Source organism: Desmodus rotundus, chromosome 6 (genome assembly GCF_022682495.2).
Source record: "Desmodus rotundus isolate HL8 chromosome 6, HLdesRot8A.1, whole genome shotgun sequence".
NCBI classification, from domain to species: Eukaryota; Metazoa; Chordata; class Mammalia; order Chiroptera; family Phyllostomidae; genus Desmodus; species Desmodus rotundus.
Window position 1 is genome coordinate 55284997 of NC_071392.1, and position 17485 is coordinate 55302481.

The following is a 17485-nucleotide window of genomic DNA, read 5'->3' on the forward strand; positions in this document are numbered from 1 at the left end:
TTGTAAATAAAAAATTACCAGTACTTCTACACAATAAATATTAAGAAACCATTGACATAGTTGAAATGCACTCATATAAATTAACAACTTTAATTACATTAGCCAAACAGACATTGGTTAAAGAACTGCATGTAGTATGCAAAAAATAAACAAAATAAAAACAAACAAACAACATCAACCACATAACATAAAAACTTTTAAAACAAAACAGGCTTCAGATTATCTTGGCTTTCATAATTATATTTTTCTTTTTAAGAAAAATATCAACCCATTGTCAATGCACTGCTTTTCAAAACATTTAAATAGAGGGTAAAACCCATTGGAAATTAATACAGAAGATATGATTCACTCTAGCCATAAAAAAATAAATAATATAGTTGAGACATGTGGTTTGCTTCTGTTCTTGAAGATGTGAACAGCTTCTAAGCATTCATTTTCTCTGACCCATACAACAGCTTCTCAGTGACAAAGGGTTTAATTTAAACACATACAATGTCCACCCCCAAACCTTCTGCCCACATCTACAAGTTTATTTATTGTGTAGGTTTTCAGGGTGACTAAGTTTTTCCTTACATTGAAAAGGGAAGTTGCCAAAAGGCCCACAGGAAATCGTTTTGTTTTTGTTTTTGTTTTTTTCAAGCAAACATGATCATATGAATATAAACTCAATATAACTGAGGCATTTACATTCTCTTTTCTTGGAGTCACCTCAAGGTCCAGTCCCACCGGTGTAGAAAAAAATTCTTTTGCTCTATGTAAGTGGAAAATTTAGGCACTCTCTTTGAAAACAGAGTGTGGAATCAATCTTAAATAAATAAGAAATTGACTGGTCTTCAGGGATAAAAAAAATGCCAAATCAGTGTGTCGAAAGTTGTCTTACTTTTTAATAGAAGAACAAGTTTCAATACTCTACAAAATTGTTACCATTCTTAAAAGATATTTGGCAACAAATGCTTTTCAGAGCTTTTAAAATTGGTGTAGGTAGATTTTTAAGAGCCTAGAAATTAGCTCTAAAAAGTAGAGAGATGCCAAAATCAGCTCAAGGAAACCACACTATGAAGAACCCAATATGGCAAAATTTAAAAGCTTTTTCTTTTGACCTCCTGCTGCTACGTGAAAGGTATGGTTGTTCACAAGGCTGCATATCTTCCAGGATTATTACAGATAGTAGTAACTTATAATTATATTTCATAGTTACATAAATTTAATGAAACCTAATTAAATTAAATCATCCCATTAAAATATTCTCATATGGAATTCAATTTTGCTCCACTTATAATTAATGTGGCCACTAATAAACTCCATCTTATTCCCATACTTTGAGGACTTAAAGGGCTTAAAATATGACATATGTATTTAATATGACATATATGTCAATTGTCTTTGCAACTGCAACTTCTTGCTTTTTCCACGGTCTTGGCCATCTCTGCTATTGCATAGTGAACAAGCACTTGGTTCCCCGCTCTATTTTTGGTCCAGTTCCAAATAAGAGGCAGTTCAAAAAGCCCTCAATGTTTTTCATGAAAATTTGTAAATTATGAACATCAACATCTACTTCTCTCCGTAAAACTTTCCTCACAACATCCACCTTACCCACCTGCCTAATTTCCTGATAAGTGGTTAAGAGTGAGGAAGTAAGTATCAATTTTGCATGCCCTCCTCATATTTAATTAGGATCCACTCTCATGTAGTACCTATTGTCTTTACTGTATACAAAATGATGGACAGCTAGACCATAGTAAGCATATCTCACAGGGAATGACAAAAAAGTGATTTGCCTGCATACAGCCTCGTGTTACTGTACACTGATTTAGTACAAGAGCTAAACCACCTTTTGTAACACTTGATTTCTCACTAATATTTTATTTTCCTACTATTAATTGTTTCTTAAGTCTTTGAGTTGACATAGGGCTGCCTGTTTCAACATTTTACAAAACACTAATGCATGTAATTTTCCCCAATTATTAGAATTTTAAAATCTTTTCACACTTTAAAGAAGTCAGTAAAAATAAGGCTCTGTATAAAAAGCACATAAATGATTATCTTATAGCCATTCTAGGCAAGCTAAATACTGTGGATTAAACTAGTAAAAGTTTAGCTTTAAGCATTTATTTTGATATTTATAAAACAAAGTAGGTTTTTACCCTGTTTTGCATCTGAATCAATACACACCAAATTATACATTAAGAATTGGGGCTATAAATTAAAATAGTAGGGATTTTTACTCCTGCCCCCATTCCTGCCCCCTCTTAACTATTCTCTTTCTTACTTCTCCTCTTTTAGCACCCTCTCCCAAATTATTTATCTTTTACCTAGTGACAGTAACATTATTTAGCCCAGTAGTGCAGGTAATATTTCTTACAAGCAGGCCTTAAACATTAAAAAAATTACAATCAAGTCTTTTATTTTGGACTAAAGACTAATTTTTTCTGAAAAAGCATCTGATTTAAGATTGATTCCAATAGATTATAAATATAAGCTGCAAAATCAACCTAGAGCTCTGATGAACATGAATTTCCTGTTTTCCCTACAGGGAATAACTTGTAGGATGGGGGTGGGGAACAAGGAAGAGGAGGAAATTGAACTCTGTACATTGAAAGAGGGCCTTGATGAATATTCACTGGAATTTCCAGGCTTTTTCCCATTGAAATTTTTGAAATGTGCCCACCTAGTTCAGAGTAAAATCAAAAACTATAGCCTATCCTTCTTAAAAATACTGTGTTTTACACACATTCATTTCTTTAAGAACATTAAAAAATGACATCCTGAAGTGCTTACAATATGTCTGGACATGATGTGATACATGTATATATACATACAGATATGCATATGCACAAGCAATGTATATATACACATACGAGCATGTAGCATTTATGATTCTGATTAAACTTGATATCCAACAATGTACAACTACTGTATGTCCAGTATGAAATATCCTGTTTCATGGATATAAAAGGAGTCAAAAACCAAACTTCTCAGGTCTTTTAAGCCTGAACACAATCCACCCTCCTCAGCCTTGAATCCCAACCCCTGACTCATTGATGGTGAATGATACCAACCACGGACAGTTTAAAGGCTCACACAAATGTCTTTGGTGTATGTGTCTATTTTTTAAGGTACAAAATAATAATAATAATAATTATAATAATAAAAATAGCTATTTTGTGTGCTGTAGCAGTTCTTTATAGCTCACATTAAGTGCAGCTCTTAACTCCCCCATCCCCACCCAAAAAAAAAATACTTGTTAAATAAGGATTGGACAGGTCAAACACCATCGTAGTGCAAATAGTAAACGATAAAAAAAAAACAACATTTACAAAATATAGAAATGTTTGGATCCAACAGATGGACAAACATATTCCTTTCAAGTATCTCTCCTTGAAGAAAATAAAAATTAATCAGGTTACTTCTGATACAAAAATGTCTCTCTTTTTGTTCTCCCTCAGGTAAACAGTTTCAAACCTATTAGGTTGCATAGTTCTAAGATCATAAGCACCTTAAAGAAATATAACTTGGTATTTTTTTCTTGATATTTTATTCTTCTCAAATTTTTTATGTTGGCTTTTGTTTTGTTGTGAGAGTGGTTCAGAAAAAGGAAGTGTGACCACTATTGTTCATTTGCCAGTGTGTATATGTATGGGGGTATATAGAAATGCCTCTGTGTGTGTCCATGCGTGTGTGTGTGTGTGTGCGTTTCCTGGGGGGAGGGGTTATCTGAGTGTATGGGATCTGTGGCATGTGAGTATGTGTGGGGGCTGTAGTATATGTGCACACACACTGATATACACAGAGAGAGGGTCAGGCAGACATACCTTATAACCTGGGTAGCTGGGTGGGAAAGTGCCTGTAACTGGCCCTTTCAAACTCATGGCTTTCTAGATGCTATTTGGATTTTGCTAGCCCACATTATTTTAGACTAGACTAGTTGAATTTGAGACTCACCCTGGAAGGGAACTGAAAAGGAGAGGGCAATCCTCCTGTTTAAGCAACTGATATCATTACTTTGATACCAGAAGAAATGAAGGATACTCTGTTTTCCCTTTCCTTCCCAATTCCCATCTCCTTCTCTGCTTCGTCTCCGAGACCTGGGCAGGGAATTTTTCCACATCTTCCTTTATCTGTTTCAGGTTTTGTTTTTCATTTATGATTTTTAATATCTATTTTTCTGGTTGTTTAATTCAGAAACACTAAGCATTTCTTCACTTTGCCACTGTCCCCTCTAAGAGCACCCACACTCCTCCACTATCATGTTCTGAATGTCCTTCTTGATGATGTTTTGCCCATCATCATAGTACAACATGGACATGGGTCTCAGCTTGGTGGGCACACAGCACGACTTGAGGTTGGAGAAGGGGCTGTAACCCCGCATGCGGTAGTGGTTAATGACCGTTGAGTGAAAGGAGAGAGATGACCCCGACGTGCCTGCTATATGGCTTGGGCACTCGCCCTCGCAGTAGTTGGCATGATAGCCAGAGGGAGCAATGATCCAGTCATTCCAGCCAATGTCCTTAAAACTAACAAAGAACTGTTTCTTACAGCAGATGTTGACCTTGCCATCACACTCCAAGCCCCGCCGCCTCCGCCGATGAGGGTGGTCTTCAGATTGCCGGGCCTGCAGCATGAGGAAAGGTCTATGGGATTGCTCCTTCTCCTCATCTCCTCCCACCCCTCCTTCTCCTCCAGCCCTTTTCTTCCCTTCCCCATCCTCTTCTTTCTTCTTCCTCTTGCCCAGGAGCACAAGACTGGCACCAGTCTCATGGCACTGCTCACAGGCAATCCTAATGTCCAGGGAGCTCTTGCCCTGGTCCAGCAACCGCTGGATACTGCTGGAGACAGGAAAGATGTGCCAGGTGCTCTTTCGAGCATCCACTGCCTTTTCTGATATCAACAGTTCACTCCTCTCTTCCATTAAGCCCACTGCCTCGGCCTCATCCCCCATGGCCAAGCTGCCCTGTGGATGCTTCTGCTGCTGGAAAAGATGGATGGTGACTTTGGTCCTGTTCCTGTTGGCCTTGGGGACTTTTAGGAAGAGCCAGACTTCTGCACGTTCCACCACTGAAAGGTCACTGCCTTCTTTGGAAATCTCAAAGTGCAGTGTCTTCCTGGCTGTGCCTGAAAATGAAACACAGTACAAGAGAGAACAGGGATACTTGTTAGTTCCTGTGTTTGTAGCTACTCACTAATTTCAGGCCACCATGGGGTCTCTGTTACAGGCCATCTCAAACATGTATCAACGAATTATGGTCCACAAGCTATAAGAATGATTTTGACATTTGTAAATGAAGAAAAATAGTATTTTTGTGACATATGAAAATTATATGAAATTTAAACTTCAGTGCCTATAAATAAGGTTTATTGGACCACAGCTATGCTTATTTCTTTATAGGTTTGTCTATAGCTATTTTTGCACTTTAATATGAGTTTAGTAGCTACAATAGAGACTGTCTGGACCACAAAGCTGAAATATTTATTTTCTGGTCTTTTATAGGAAAAGTTGGTCAACTTTTGCTGTAGGAAGATGGCCTACATCTGATTTTGTCTAAGGGCTTATGGGGTCTGCATCCATTGACTAATTGCTTAATCTTGGTTTCATCTTCTGTAAAGTAGGAATGGCATAATGACATTTGACCCATTATCCAATATGTTTGGAAGGACCAAATGGAATAACATAAATAAAACACACTGTAAGCCTGTAAGCTCTAGCAAGCAGTGGCTATATTGTTCCCATACAAATATGCAAATGAACTCCATCCCCACACCTGTGGGCCCCTAAATCTGTGTGTCATGTAACCTCACCCTTCCTAGTCACAACACCTGCTTTTACTCCCATCTCTTCTTTCCTGGGTCATGGAATCAACTTTCTCTTTAATTGGCCTCTCCAGCAGAGAACCAAGCCCTTCTGCAATAATTTCTCCATGAAATGGGAAAAGGAATCTTTCCCAAGGGTGGATCTGATCATGTCACTCATTCTTTACAGTCCCTTTCTGAGTTCCTATCGCCCTCAGTTTAAAAGAGAAACTGCCCAGGATGCTGGGCTCTACCTGACCTGCTTCTGCCTTCATCCTCAATTCTCTCCCTGTGTCCCATCCTCTGTGATCCAGTCACACAATGTTTGTTTGAAGCTGTGAGCACCCCATGCACTCTCTCACCTCCAGGCAGTGAAACCTGCTGTTCTTTCTGCCTAGAATACTCCTGTTCTGAACACACACACTGCAGTGGCTGCCCTTAATAAGGTTTCAGATTGCAGATGAGACAACATCACTTATTCTAGAGGCCTTCCCTGATACCTCTGCCCCTACTCTCCTGCCAGTCTAGTTAGGATGCCCAGGTCTGAGGTCCTACCTATCTTGTAAAGTGTCATAGCCCAGTGCTTAGCAGAAAGTAGGCAATTACTTGATTTCTTTTAATAAATGGTGGTATTCTTAGCATTCAGTTATATTAAATTAAGAGATCCACCTCCTACCTCTGAATCCCCCATTTTTGTCTCCTTCCTTTAATACAGTTTAATACACCTGCTGCTAATAGAAGCAAAATCCATACATCAGTGGAGTAATTGGATTCTGCAACCACTCAGTTCTTGCCTAACTCTAAAATTAGAAAGTCATCTATTTTCTTCTCTTTCCCCTAGCACCTACATGTTTATTCATGGACAAGTACTGTAAGGTGCAGGTGTTCAGATGAAAACTCTTTGATTGATAAAATATTTTCCTTACTTCCATTTTACCACTTGGTAGTATGAGAAACATGCTCTCTTTTCATGACCACCCTCTGCATGTACCTGCCTGTAACAGTCTCGGATACGTGCATCCCATGTACAAATCTGAGAACAGTCTTAAAGAAGTTCATCTTAGAAGTTACAATTCCCTAAGAGGGTCTCCCTGCCTGGATTTCCATAGCTAACGGAAATCTAGCCATACTTATCACTCCCTACCCTAAGATGTTTATGGTACTATAAATTCTAGGCACAGTTTCAAGTTCTCTGCAGTAGAAGACAGGCTTTTCTGTGCATTGTGCACTGCAGATTCTGTTCTTAATTTAACACACTCTGCACATGGCGATTATGATAGTGGTAAATTCACTGAGGTCAGGGCCAAAGATGGCTGCAGCTATCTGTATATGAAAGGTTCTCTGGCATCTTTGTATAAACTTGCTAGGGTGCTGGCCTTGATGGTGGTAGTGAGGGGTTTTCCTTTGACCTCACATCTCTGGCAGAAGTTGAAATGAATAATAAAGCTGAGTTTATGAGTAGATCACAAGATTGAGAAGCAGTTAGAGGGGGAATCTGTCTTTTTCTTTTTAGGAAGCATGATCATTTTTTTTTAAAGTGAATCCAGTATTTCCCTTTGCTAAAAATTGATGGGTTTGTTGTTGTTGTTGTTTTAAGAAAGACAAGAGAAGATTCCAGGAAGGAGAGCTTAATTATTTAAACTTAAGAAGACAATCAGCAGCTGATTTTAACATGATAAGTAGGGACCTCCCTAGACCAGAGGTAAAGGCTGCAGAAACCTCTCATGCCTCTGAAGACCAACCTGGTGCAGTCCCTGTGCAGACTATACCCCACTGAGGGCACAAGCGCCCTGCCGTGGAGAATGTCAGCAAGCTCTCCCTTCTTCCTCTAAGCAGACCAGCTTCTAAAACCCTAACCTGTGTAGGGTGACACTCTAAAAACAGATAGAAAGTAGTTGCTAAATTAGAGAAGCCAGAAGGCACAAGGTTGTGTTTTGTTTTTCTAGGAACAAGTGTGAAACTGGAGAATCTGTCTTGTCCCTAGGATGGGTGAGCTTGGTTTCAGGTAACTCATTCCCACAGGGTCTGCTCTGCTCTGACCCATGCTTGACAGGAATGGCTGAGGCTGAAGGTAGATGGTCCTCATATAGAGAGGGGACAGATGGCAATGTGGACCTCCACACATTGGATTTTCCATTAATAAAGTCCAAATATTTATAGATTCTGGAGGGAGAGGAGGTGAGGGAGAGCTAATTGGAGATGACAGCACATACAAATTCATTACTAGGGCCATCCAGGCTGCTTACTTCCAGTAACAGCCTATAGGATAGCCCCTTATTTCACTGGAGCGGGTTTCTAATGCATGAGATAGCCCCACCCCTTCTTCACAGGCAGCTGTACTTAGAAGCAAATGATTTAGTGTTCCTGACAGAGGATTGTACAAAGAGAGTACTCATTAGAGGGGACTCAGTCTGTCAGGTGCTGTTATATTAGGATCAGAGAGTCATCATAAAATGACTTTTATCCTGGTCCTGGTGGGTAATTAACTGTATGGCATCACCTGGTATTGTGGAGAGATCAGGCATGGACTTATGCATCAGTTTCATTATCTGAGCCAAAAGACTGTTTTCTGCCTTCTCATCCATTGCCTGCATGCTGTATCTCTCCCCCATATTTCTGACATTTGGATTTTCCCCTTACGAATTGACATGCCTGTCGCCTCCTTCTCCTGGTGTCCATTTTTGGAACTGCTATTTGTATATTGCATGATATTTTATCGGGAGTTAAATAAAACTGAAATCCCATTTCGTGAAAATGCTGTTGCCATAATGCTCAGGAGAACAGGGGGAAGAGAGAGAATCAAGTCTTCTTAATGTCTACCTTATATGCAGGTACATTTTAATAGTTCTATTGTATTTTGACTTATTAAACAGTGTATATTTTTTCTTTTACATTTAGCTTTCATTGCAGAAGGCGGTGGGGAAAATTAGGCTAGAAGCTGAGATGGAATTAACATTTATCAGGGCTGTAGGTTTCAGAAAGATATTACAACCCTCAAATTTCTTAGGTATGAAAAATATAACTAGCTTCTTGATTATATTCCCTTTATTTGTATATTAGCTAAGAGAGATTGCTATAGTGCAGTGATGCCTTCAGAATAGTTCATTCTTCAAATATCTACGCTTAACAATTTGAAAAAATGGAAGAGTTTGCCTAAGGCTGAGACGTTTAGGATCAATTACTAATCAGTTTCAGGTTTGACTTAAATATATCTCCTGCTGTAAAATCCTGAAATGGAAGCCTTCCCATGATGCTTTGTGAGCAAATATAGCATTATAGTCAGTACAGGTGCATATTGGGTTCCTACACTATTACCTATTTAGCCAGATATAGCTGGTGGCTTTGCTAACCTTTCATTACCTACTCTGATAATATTCTTTTCATCCTCTGTGCTATTTTTTCTTTGCTGAGGCTTGTGAGCAAGGCTTGTATCACAGCCTGCTCTGCCTGAGTAATTCACTAAGAAAGTCCCACGCAAACCCATGTGGGTGATAATATTGCATCTCTTAAACCTCAGTGGACATGTTCCAAAAGGAGAGAAAAAAAGTGCATAAAAATGGGTAGGAGGGATAAATTTTGCATCTTACAGGGAACACCTCTGAGATGTCAGTGGAGGGGGAGGATTAGAAAGAGGAAAGACTGTGTAGGCTTAAAGTAAAAACACCTGAAAACAGATGGCTCTTTGCTTTCAGAATTTTTCAAATGTTTGTAATAACTCAATGCCAAAGGTTAAGCTGCCAAGCCCCTCATTGTTCCCTTCCCCCACACCAGGATGTAGTTCATGGCGCAAGTCCACCAACTCAGGTTTGTGAGCAGATGAGCATATGAACATTTCCAATGAAATAAGCAATAGACACAGTGTTTCATTTTTGTTTTGTGTTTCTCACCAGGGTCCTGCATAAAGCATGATGCCCTTCTACATATGGGTAATATCTATAATATTAATGTGGAAAGCCATCTTATTTATACAGAATTTAAATTCACCATGGGAAGGAAAGCCTGAGTGTAAAATACAGCTGTTACTGTAATTTTCCATTCTTCACCAGTTTCACTGTGCCTAGATATGGTATAGCCACTGGTGGGAGCATACAGAGCTACCAGTTACAGCATGTGTGTTTACCGAAGCACTGACTTTGCATTTAGACTGCTTCCAGGGCTTTCTACATAAGGCAGCAAGTGACGATGTAAAGATTATGCCTCCTTTCATCTACACTAGAGGGTCTGACCTGTACTAGAACTACAGATTTTGTTATAAATTATCTTGATTGATTTTTTAGCTGTAATATCTTTGCTTAGGATCTGCTATTGAATTGTAAATGCTCAGCCACATTCCTGCACTTCAATTTTTACGATGATGAAAAAAATAGTTAAATATTTAGAGAGAAAGGGGTTTTAGATTCCTAAAAGAAGGAGAAAAATTCTTCAACACACAAGCTTTCAAAGACTTTTCCAAAGTTCCTGAGAACTTTTATACTTTTGGTTGAGATCTAGGAACCAGTTGAGTATAAAGAATTCTGAAATACAACTCAAGGAGCATGCTCAAGTATATTTTAGCGAAAGTGGCCAAGACAAATATGTATTTTCATGAAGAGTGCCTGGGAAGGTGTTACTCCCAGTTCTCCTAATGTTAAAACCGAGCTTCTACCCTGACACCTCCCACCCCCACTCTAATACACCTACTTCACAGGCCCAAACCTCTATCCATCTCTTTCACATCTTTTCTCTTCTCTCCACACTCTCAGTTTGGAAACAAACACATCCTCCAAAGCTGTACACCATGTTCCCACAAGGCATTAAATAAATAGCCTTTTCCTCCTTGTTCGCATTCACTTGTCATTTGTTGCTTGTGGAAAGCATTGATAAGACAAGCAAGCTAGGCAACAAAATCAGGGGAAAGGGAAGACGGTTTTGTAAAAGCCCAGTCAGCCGTATTAAGGGACAATGTGTGAGCAAATCAGTATTGCCGGTGATTCACGGTCACATTTCTCCATGCACTGTTTTGTTTGCTTCTGAAATTTATCATTCCTCTGTTTTCCATAGAGCTCGGAAAGTTCACATGTACCACTTGAATTCCCATCTCCTTTCCTTCTGTTTCATTTAATGTATTACAGGTAATCATGCTCCTCCCATTCCATAAAATCCTAAATTTTCCAGGGTAAGAAGTAGAGGTAGCAACTGTTAATCACTAAGATTAGGGTGCTACAGACTGGGGCTTCCAGTAGGTGAAATTGTTTCCCTAGAAGATTAAAAATGTCTTTGGAATGCGCCCTCGTGTGGCTGATCATTTCCCACTATTCAGAGAAGAAAGTGTGTAAAACACTCTTCAGTGAGGAGTATTCACTGAAAAGTTTACAACACTGGACTAGACTGGTGGGAGTCAACTCTGCCTAACGATAGCTTCCTTGTGGTGGGCGAAATAGTCATCCAAGCAAGCCTTCCTAGACCCCTGTTTGGGAAGCGTACATTTCTAACTTCTGTAACTAGTTTCTATAATAGGAGAGAATAATATTAATTTCAACAACATCTAGGCTATGTGAGCATTTTCCAATTCTTAATGTTTTATTTGTCTTTCTTCAACAAGTACTATCATTGTCAACTTAATTATCAGAATCAGCATATAAATTTGGCAGCATATGGAGACTCAGTGATATATTGTTACTGTACATCAACTGACCAGCTATTGCCACAAATCAAAATATGATAAAATAGGATATAGCCATCAATGCAGCCACCGACTTTAGCTTTAATGACAATCATAGAGTTGACTTGACTCTGCCCATCCCTTCTTCCTTTCCATTAAGGTGTTAAACACAAAGGATTCTGTGCCAGCCATGCAAAGAATGTAATAACCTTGGTGAGCAATCTTGGGTGACATAAATAAAAATAAAATCATTTTGCTTGTTGGAATAAATTTCAGAGAGCTTGAGAGTGATTTCTAGCCACTTACTCAATAACAACTTATATCAGTTTTACAAAGATGGGGCACTTTTCACTTGAGACTCAGTTCACAGAGTTCTAAGCACTTGAACTTTTACATTCCTTCAACTGCTGTGTCTGTGTCTTGCCTTTACTCAACCATCAAGAAGACTAGAAGCAAAAATTAAATATGAGGGATCTTGAAGTTGAAAGCTGCATGTATGGGTGTTCATGTGGCATGCATGCAGGTGACACTTACTGACTGGAGTCTATGCTGTACAAAATGGTTTATAAGGAAAAGACAAATGAATGTCATTTGCTAGTCTCCAAAAATTGTGACATTTGACATAGCTTGAATTTTATTAAACTTGAATTACTCCAAAAGCAATAAGACTTTTGCATATATTCTCTACAATTATTCAGATGATACATCTCTTTCCCAGGAAAATAGTGGCAACATACGTTGTACTCTACTTGGAGAACACATTGTTCATACAGCAATCATTAAATCCATGAAATCATACTAAATCAACTTGAATTTGACAAAACTTCTCAGATGAGAAATATAAGCAAATGCAATAAACCTTGTCTTAAGAACCAGCAACTCACCCAAAGTCGAGTTATAAACTCAACCAGAAGTAGTTTTCCAGTTTTCCATTACAAACCTCAAACTTTAGTCAACCTATGAGTCAAATGAATCACTTTTTTAAAAAGTAAGTCAATTTCTTTCAAACTAAACACTTAAAAGAAAAGTTTTTAAAAATGAAAAGATTTAGTATAACTTAGAAAAAGGTTAGCACTGAGATGAAGTCCATAAATATTGTAAAAAAATGTAAAAGGTCAAAATCTTTCACTGCAAAATCTCCCAATGCCAAGAGAGTGGTTCGTTATACAAATCAGATAAGTCAGAAAACAGGACATATTGCTAGCATTAGAATATTAAAGTGGTCAAAGGTATAGGTATACTTAGTCATATGATGTGGTAAAGCCAATTGAGGAGGAGCTGCAATTAAGGACATCATGTGTGGCATATAAAAACATACAGGTCCTTTTGTGTCAGGACAGGGTGCTGACCTCTGGACTGTGGAATCCATTCCCTGCCCAGGACCCAAAGTCATTGAACACTTTCTTTCCTACCTTGCCACTAGGAAAGGTTGAGAAAAATTTGGTGGTAACTTGAAAACTACAACATGACTTTCCTCAAAAAAGCTTCAAGAAATAAAGTCCTGATCCTTATGTTCTTAAGGGCTCTATTAAGAAAGAGTTTCAGGGAAATAAAGTAAGATTTTCTATAAAAGAAAGAAGCTCTGGTGAGAAGCTAAACTTCCCTGCCAGGAAGTTTGCAGGACACCAGGGCTTCTCTAAGGGGCGGGGGGGTTGGGGGGTAGGGGAGAGTTGGGGGAGCCAGGAAACCAGCAGGCTATCTGCTCCCCCCAAAAGGATGCCCAGGTCTTGGAAGGTTTTCTTGAAAACAGAACATCTGAGTCAACAGGTTTTCAGGATTGGAAATTCTGAGTGTTGCCTTTATTGTTTATCCTGCTGCGGCAAACTTTAAAACAGAAATGCTGGGAGCCCCTGCACATACTTTACTAGCCATATGCTCTACCAAACAAAACAATGGCATTCCTTTCAAATAGATTTGCTGAGGGATAGGATTCCTTAGCCTGGCATTACCCTGAAAGTAACATGGTATTAACATGTCTGTGTGCCCGGGTGTGCATGGGCTTGTAGGCATGCAAAAGGATCTGTGCCGCAAAACTAAAAGTAACCTGGCTACAGATCTCCGCGTCCAGCCTCCACTTTTGACAGGTATTTTCTATTCAGCAACAGGTTAGTGTGGTCCTGAACCAATGATTAGAATCTATTTATTAAGTTCTTCCTCTTAAGGATTGAGTGAGAGTTCAGTGTAGTATCTGAGAGCACTTTGTCAAGGTTGCATTCCTTGGCAGAGAGTTCTTAGTAACTTTACAGAGAACAAAACTCTTTTTTTTCTCCTCTCAGTGCAGAGAGCAAAAGTCAGTGCTTCAAAAGTAACTGCTGGGTCAATGTCAACTGTCCCCCCATATCATTCATTACTGCTTAGCCTGAGATGCCTGTGCTCTTATAGACAGAGTATCTAAAGGTAAAAATGACTGTCACTAATAAATTTCCCCTGCTTCTCTGAGGTGGACCCTGATTGTACTTTTAAAAGGAAGGTTTGTTTTAAGACAATGACTTCATCTGTGCCATTCTACCCCAATCCTGCACTCTTCACCCCACCCCTGCCTCCAATAAAAACTTTTGATAGCGTCCGGAAGCTTCCTGGGTTCCCCCAGCACCCGAACATGCTCCAGCTTTCATCAGGCTGCTCAGACCTGGTTTCACAGGGAGGGGAAGAGTCTCTCACAGATCAGCTTCCAGCTCCAGATTGGCCCTAGAGCTTTCTCCGGGTCACCGAATGAGTTTAGCAAGTATAAGCTAGCCATCTCCAGCCAGGGCTCAAGAATTCCATTTCTGTGAAGTCCTCTCCGCCCCCTCGCACCCATCCTCCCCTCTGCCTGCCAGCTACCATCACCTAATAACTAATGACCATCCCAGGCAGTTTACAGCTGGAGGGAAAAGAAGTTACTCCTAGGACTGTAAGAGAAATACATTGCCCCCACCCCCAGTGCCAGTACCCACCTGATTCCGCAAATGTGATGATCTCTGAGGTCTGTTCCATCAGTTCATTCATTTCTGCCCTCCTTCCGATGTCATCCTCTATCTCCACGTACCCGTTCTCCCCCACTTTGCCCACATGGAGCTTTCTGATCGCGTTCAAAAGGGCTGCCTTGGGCACTGGTTGGGTGACCTCAGGTCTCTTCTTCAAGTGCAACATGTTTAAAATGTGCTTCTTGACGGCCTCCACCATCTCCGGCTGAGCGTTGGGTACATCCTTGGGAAGGGTGGTCAGTGCACAAGACGGGCAGGCGGGGTCCACACTGTGCCCCTGGGATCCCAGGGTGGGGGAACTGCTCACTATAATCCAGCAACTCACCAACAAAAATCCTCGCAGCCAAAGCAAGGGCATCCTGGCAGCAAAACTTGTTGTGGTTGCCTTTTTAAAGGCCCTGCTTTTCCTCCCCCCTCACGCACAGGTTTTTTGTTTGGTTTGATTTGGTTTGGGTTTTTCCTTCTCCTCTTCAGCAAATTCTCTGGAACAAGAACAAAAAGTTTTCTGTGAAGTTTTCTTTGCAGGTTCCCTCTCTGAATGCAGTCAGTGCTGTAGGTTTGTGGCTGTCAGGGAGGAGAGTTCTGACTGTCTCCGAGTAGAGAAGGAGGGAGGGAGGGAAGGAGGGAGGGAGGGAGGGAGGGAGACAGAGAGGGAGGGAGAGACACGGGGGGAGACAGAGACTGAGAGAGAATGGGAGGGAGAGACAGGGAGAGCGGAGAGAGGGGGACAGAAGAGAAAGGGAGAGGGGGGAGGGAGGGAGAGAGAGGGAGGAAGGGAAGAAGAGAGAGAGAAGGAGAAAGAGGGAGAGGGGGAGAGAGAGAGAGAGAGAGAGAGAGAGAGAGAGAGAGAGAGAGAGAGAGAGAGAGAACGATTGGCCCTAAGTGAGTGAGTGAATGGGAGAGGGAGGGAGTTTGTGAGTAAAGGCTGTGATTAGGAAGGGGAGGGACAGCCCGTTTTCTGACAGGCTGCTTTCCTTCTGCTCACTGCTCCCTCACACACACCTCTCTTCAAATAGCACCATTCTCGGGAGTTCTACTTTCCTTTCTGAAAGAAATTCTCCCAATTTTGTTCTACTTCTTCTTTTTTTTCTTTGCCCAGTCCCCTTGCTTCACCTTCTTCCTCTTTTGGAAGGGAAAGAATACCCCAAGTAAATGCACTGTCTCAATCTGCTGGGATGACTTAATTGAACAGCCTGTCCCCACAGCCCCTCCACCCTTCAAGCCACAGCCCTAGATAATTCAAAGCTCCTGAGCCTGAAGGTGGGGCTCAGGGTGCCGGAGGTGAGGGACCGGGTAGGGAAGATCGGGAAGATGGGCAGGGGGACCTTAGGGCTGCAGGGGCCAGTCAATTTCTCTGGCCACAGGGAATCCCTGAGATCTACTGTTTCCCCATTCATTCATATTTAAATGTTCAGGATCTTCAACACTGGCAGGTGATCTGAGGGGAGGGCAACAGTACTTTTGTTTGAGGTCATATAATACACTCTACTTTTCCCAACTGCAAAATGACAGTGGGCACTGAAAGATCTGCAGGGAGGCAGGCAGGCAGGCAGCCTTTTACATGCTCCTTTCCCCTCTTCTTAGAAGCCACCCCCTTCTACGCTGAACACACACACACACACACACACACACACACACGTACTCTCAAACTCACGAATTACAGCCTACCACCACTTATCCTGACTTCACAGATAAAATGCAAAATTCACTTGGTCTTTCCCACATTATTTTACACAAATAGTGCGCTCCTACAACTTGAATTACTGGTCCTATGGGAAAAGAATCTCTAAACTACATTAGCAAATTATTTTCTTTGTCATGTGGTATTTTTTTCAGCCTACCCTTAGCCCATCCTGGACCATTGTGTTCATGTACTAGCCCCTTGATGGCTTATTTTTCTCTAGAAGGAACACCACAGATGAAATTATCATGGATTTCAGTGTTCACAGTAAAAGAAAAATGTGAATTTTTAAACAATGCCTCTCTGAGGTTTTTGTTCTTTATTCTCCTCCCTGTACCCCCCACCCCTTTTTCATTTTCTGTCTTAATGCTTTTATCTTGCAGAAGTATCTTTAAGAGGTCCATCTGTTAAAGCTTTCCTTCCCTCTGGGTTTCTTTCCCACACATAAGCCCTCTCAGTTTCTGTAGATACAGTCAGCTTATATCTGACACTTGGTGTATTCAGAGCATTACAGTCAAGCAAGACAATTTGGGAAGGGGTGGGAGAAAGTTAATAAATGTCATTACTACAGGCATAAAATCTGAGGGAAAAGGAAGAGGGAGAGAAAGTTGTGACACTAAGTTAAAATTACAGTTTGCACAAGTAACAGTGCTTTTCTGAATTGGATACATTGTCCCCCTTTCCCAAATCGACTACTCCCAACACTTTCTGTGTCACAAGCCATTTATCACCTTTGGGGTTTCACCTCCAGGAACATCAATTACTCTGCTATTATTGTTAAGACTTTGACAACATTCCTTAAAAAGTCTAACGTTTTTAGTGGGGGTGGGGTCAGAAAAAGGAAGGGGGCATTTGCATTATAATTGTTTAATAAAATACCTTTGAAATCTAATGCTTAATATAATCTAGCTATTAGGCATTACAGATTCCATATCCAAAGCATTTTGTAGTCCAATTAAGTTTTATAAGTAAAAGTTTAATAATTCCAAACAACTCGAGTCCTAATATTAGTATTTAGATAAATGCAATTTATCAGCATATGTTTTCTCTCTGTATGTGTGTGTTCCCTAAATTTGCTGTTTATGAATGCAACTCTTAACAAATAGCTTTGTCCTTGGCATGTGTACTCATATATATGTGCTGAATGGGTTGTGTAAACACATAATCTATTTACATTTTGTACTATAAAAAGCTATATCAACCTGCCTGAATAATAAAAACAAGGTACCAATCATAATGTGTATGGAAGTGCCAATCAGTTGTAAAATTCCTTCTAACCATTCTGACTATGAATGTGTAAATAGCTAACAAGTAAGAGTTAAAAGCATTACCTTTCCGGTGCTCTCTCTTTCACCAGCAGCCTCTTGTATCTTGTGGTTAGAGGTGTCTGAGTTCCTCTTCATGGTATTG

At 40.3% G+C, this 17485-nt stretch overlaps 1 protein-coding gene across 1 annotated transcript; it reads right to left on the minus strand.

Moving 5' to 3' along the window:
* Positions 1–4080: 4080 nt before the first annotated feature.
* Positions 4081–14952, minus strand: INHBA (inhibin subunit beta A). Its single transcript, XM_024557179.3, has 2 exons — positions 14365–14952; positions 4081–5112 (listed from the first exon to the last, which is right to left on the minus strand). The coding sequence occupies exons 1-2, from the start codon at positions 14750–14752 to the stop codon at positions 4220–4222; spliced, it is 1281 nt and encodes a 426-aa protein (XP_024412947.1). The 5' UTR covers positions 14753–14952; the 3' UTR covers positions 4081–4219.
* Positions 14953–17485: the final 2533 nt, after the last annotated feature.

Bases quoted from the DNA above. Each gene is read 5' to 3' on its own strand.
- INHBA (XM_024557179.3), bottom strand. From the start codon at position 14,752: ATGCCCTTGCTTTGGCTGCGAGGATTTTTGTTGGTGAGTTGCTGGATT. The intron at 5,113-14,364 runs GTGGGTACTGGC...TTTCATTTTCAG, and splicing joins CATCACATTTGCGGAATCAG to GCACAGCCAGGAAGACACTG.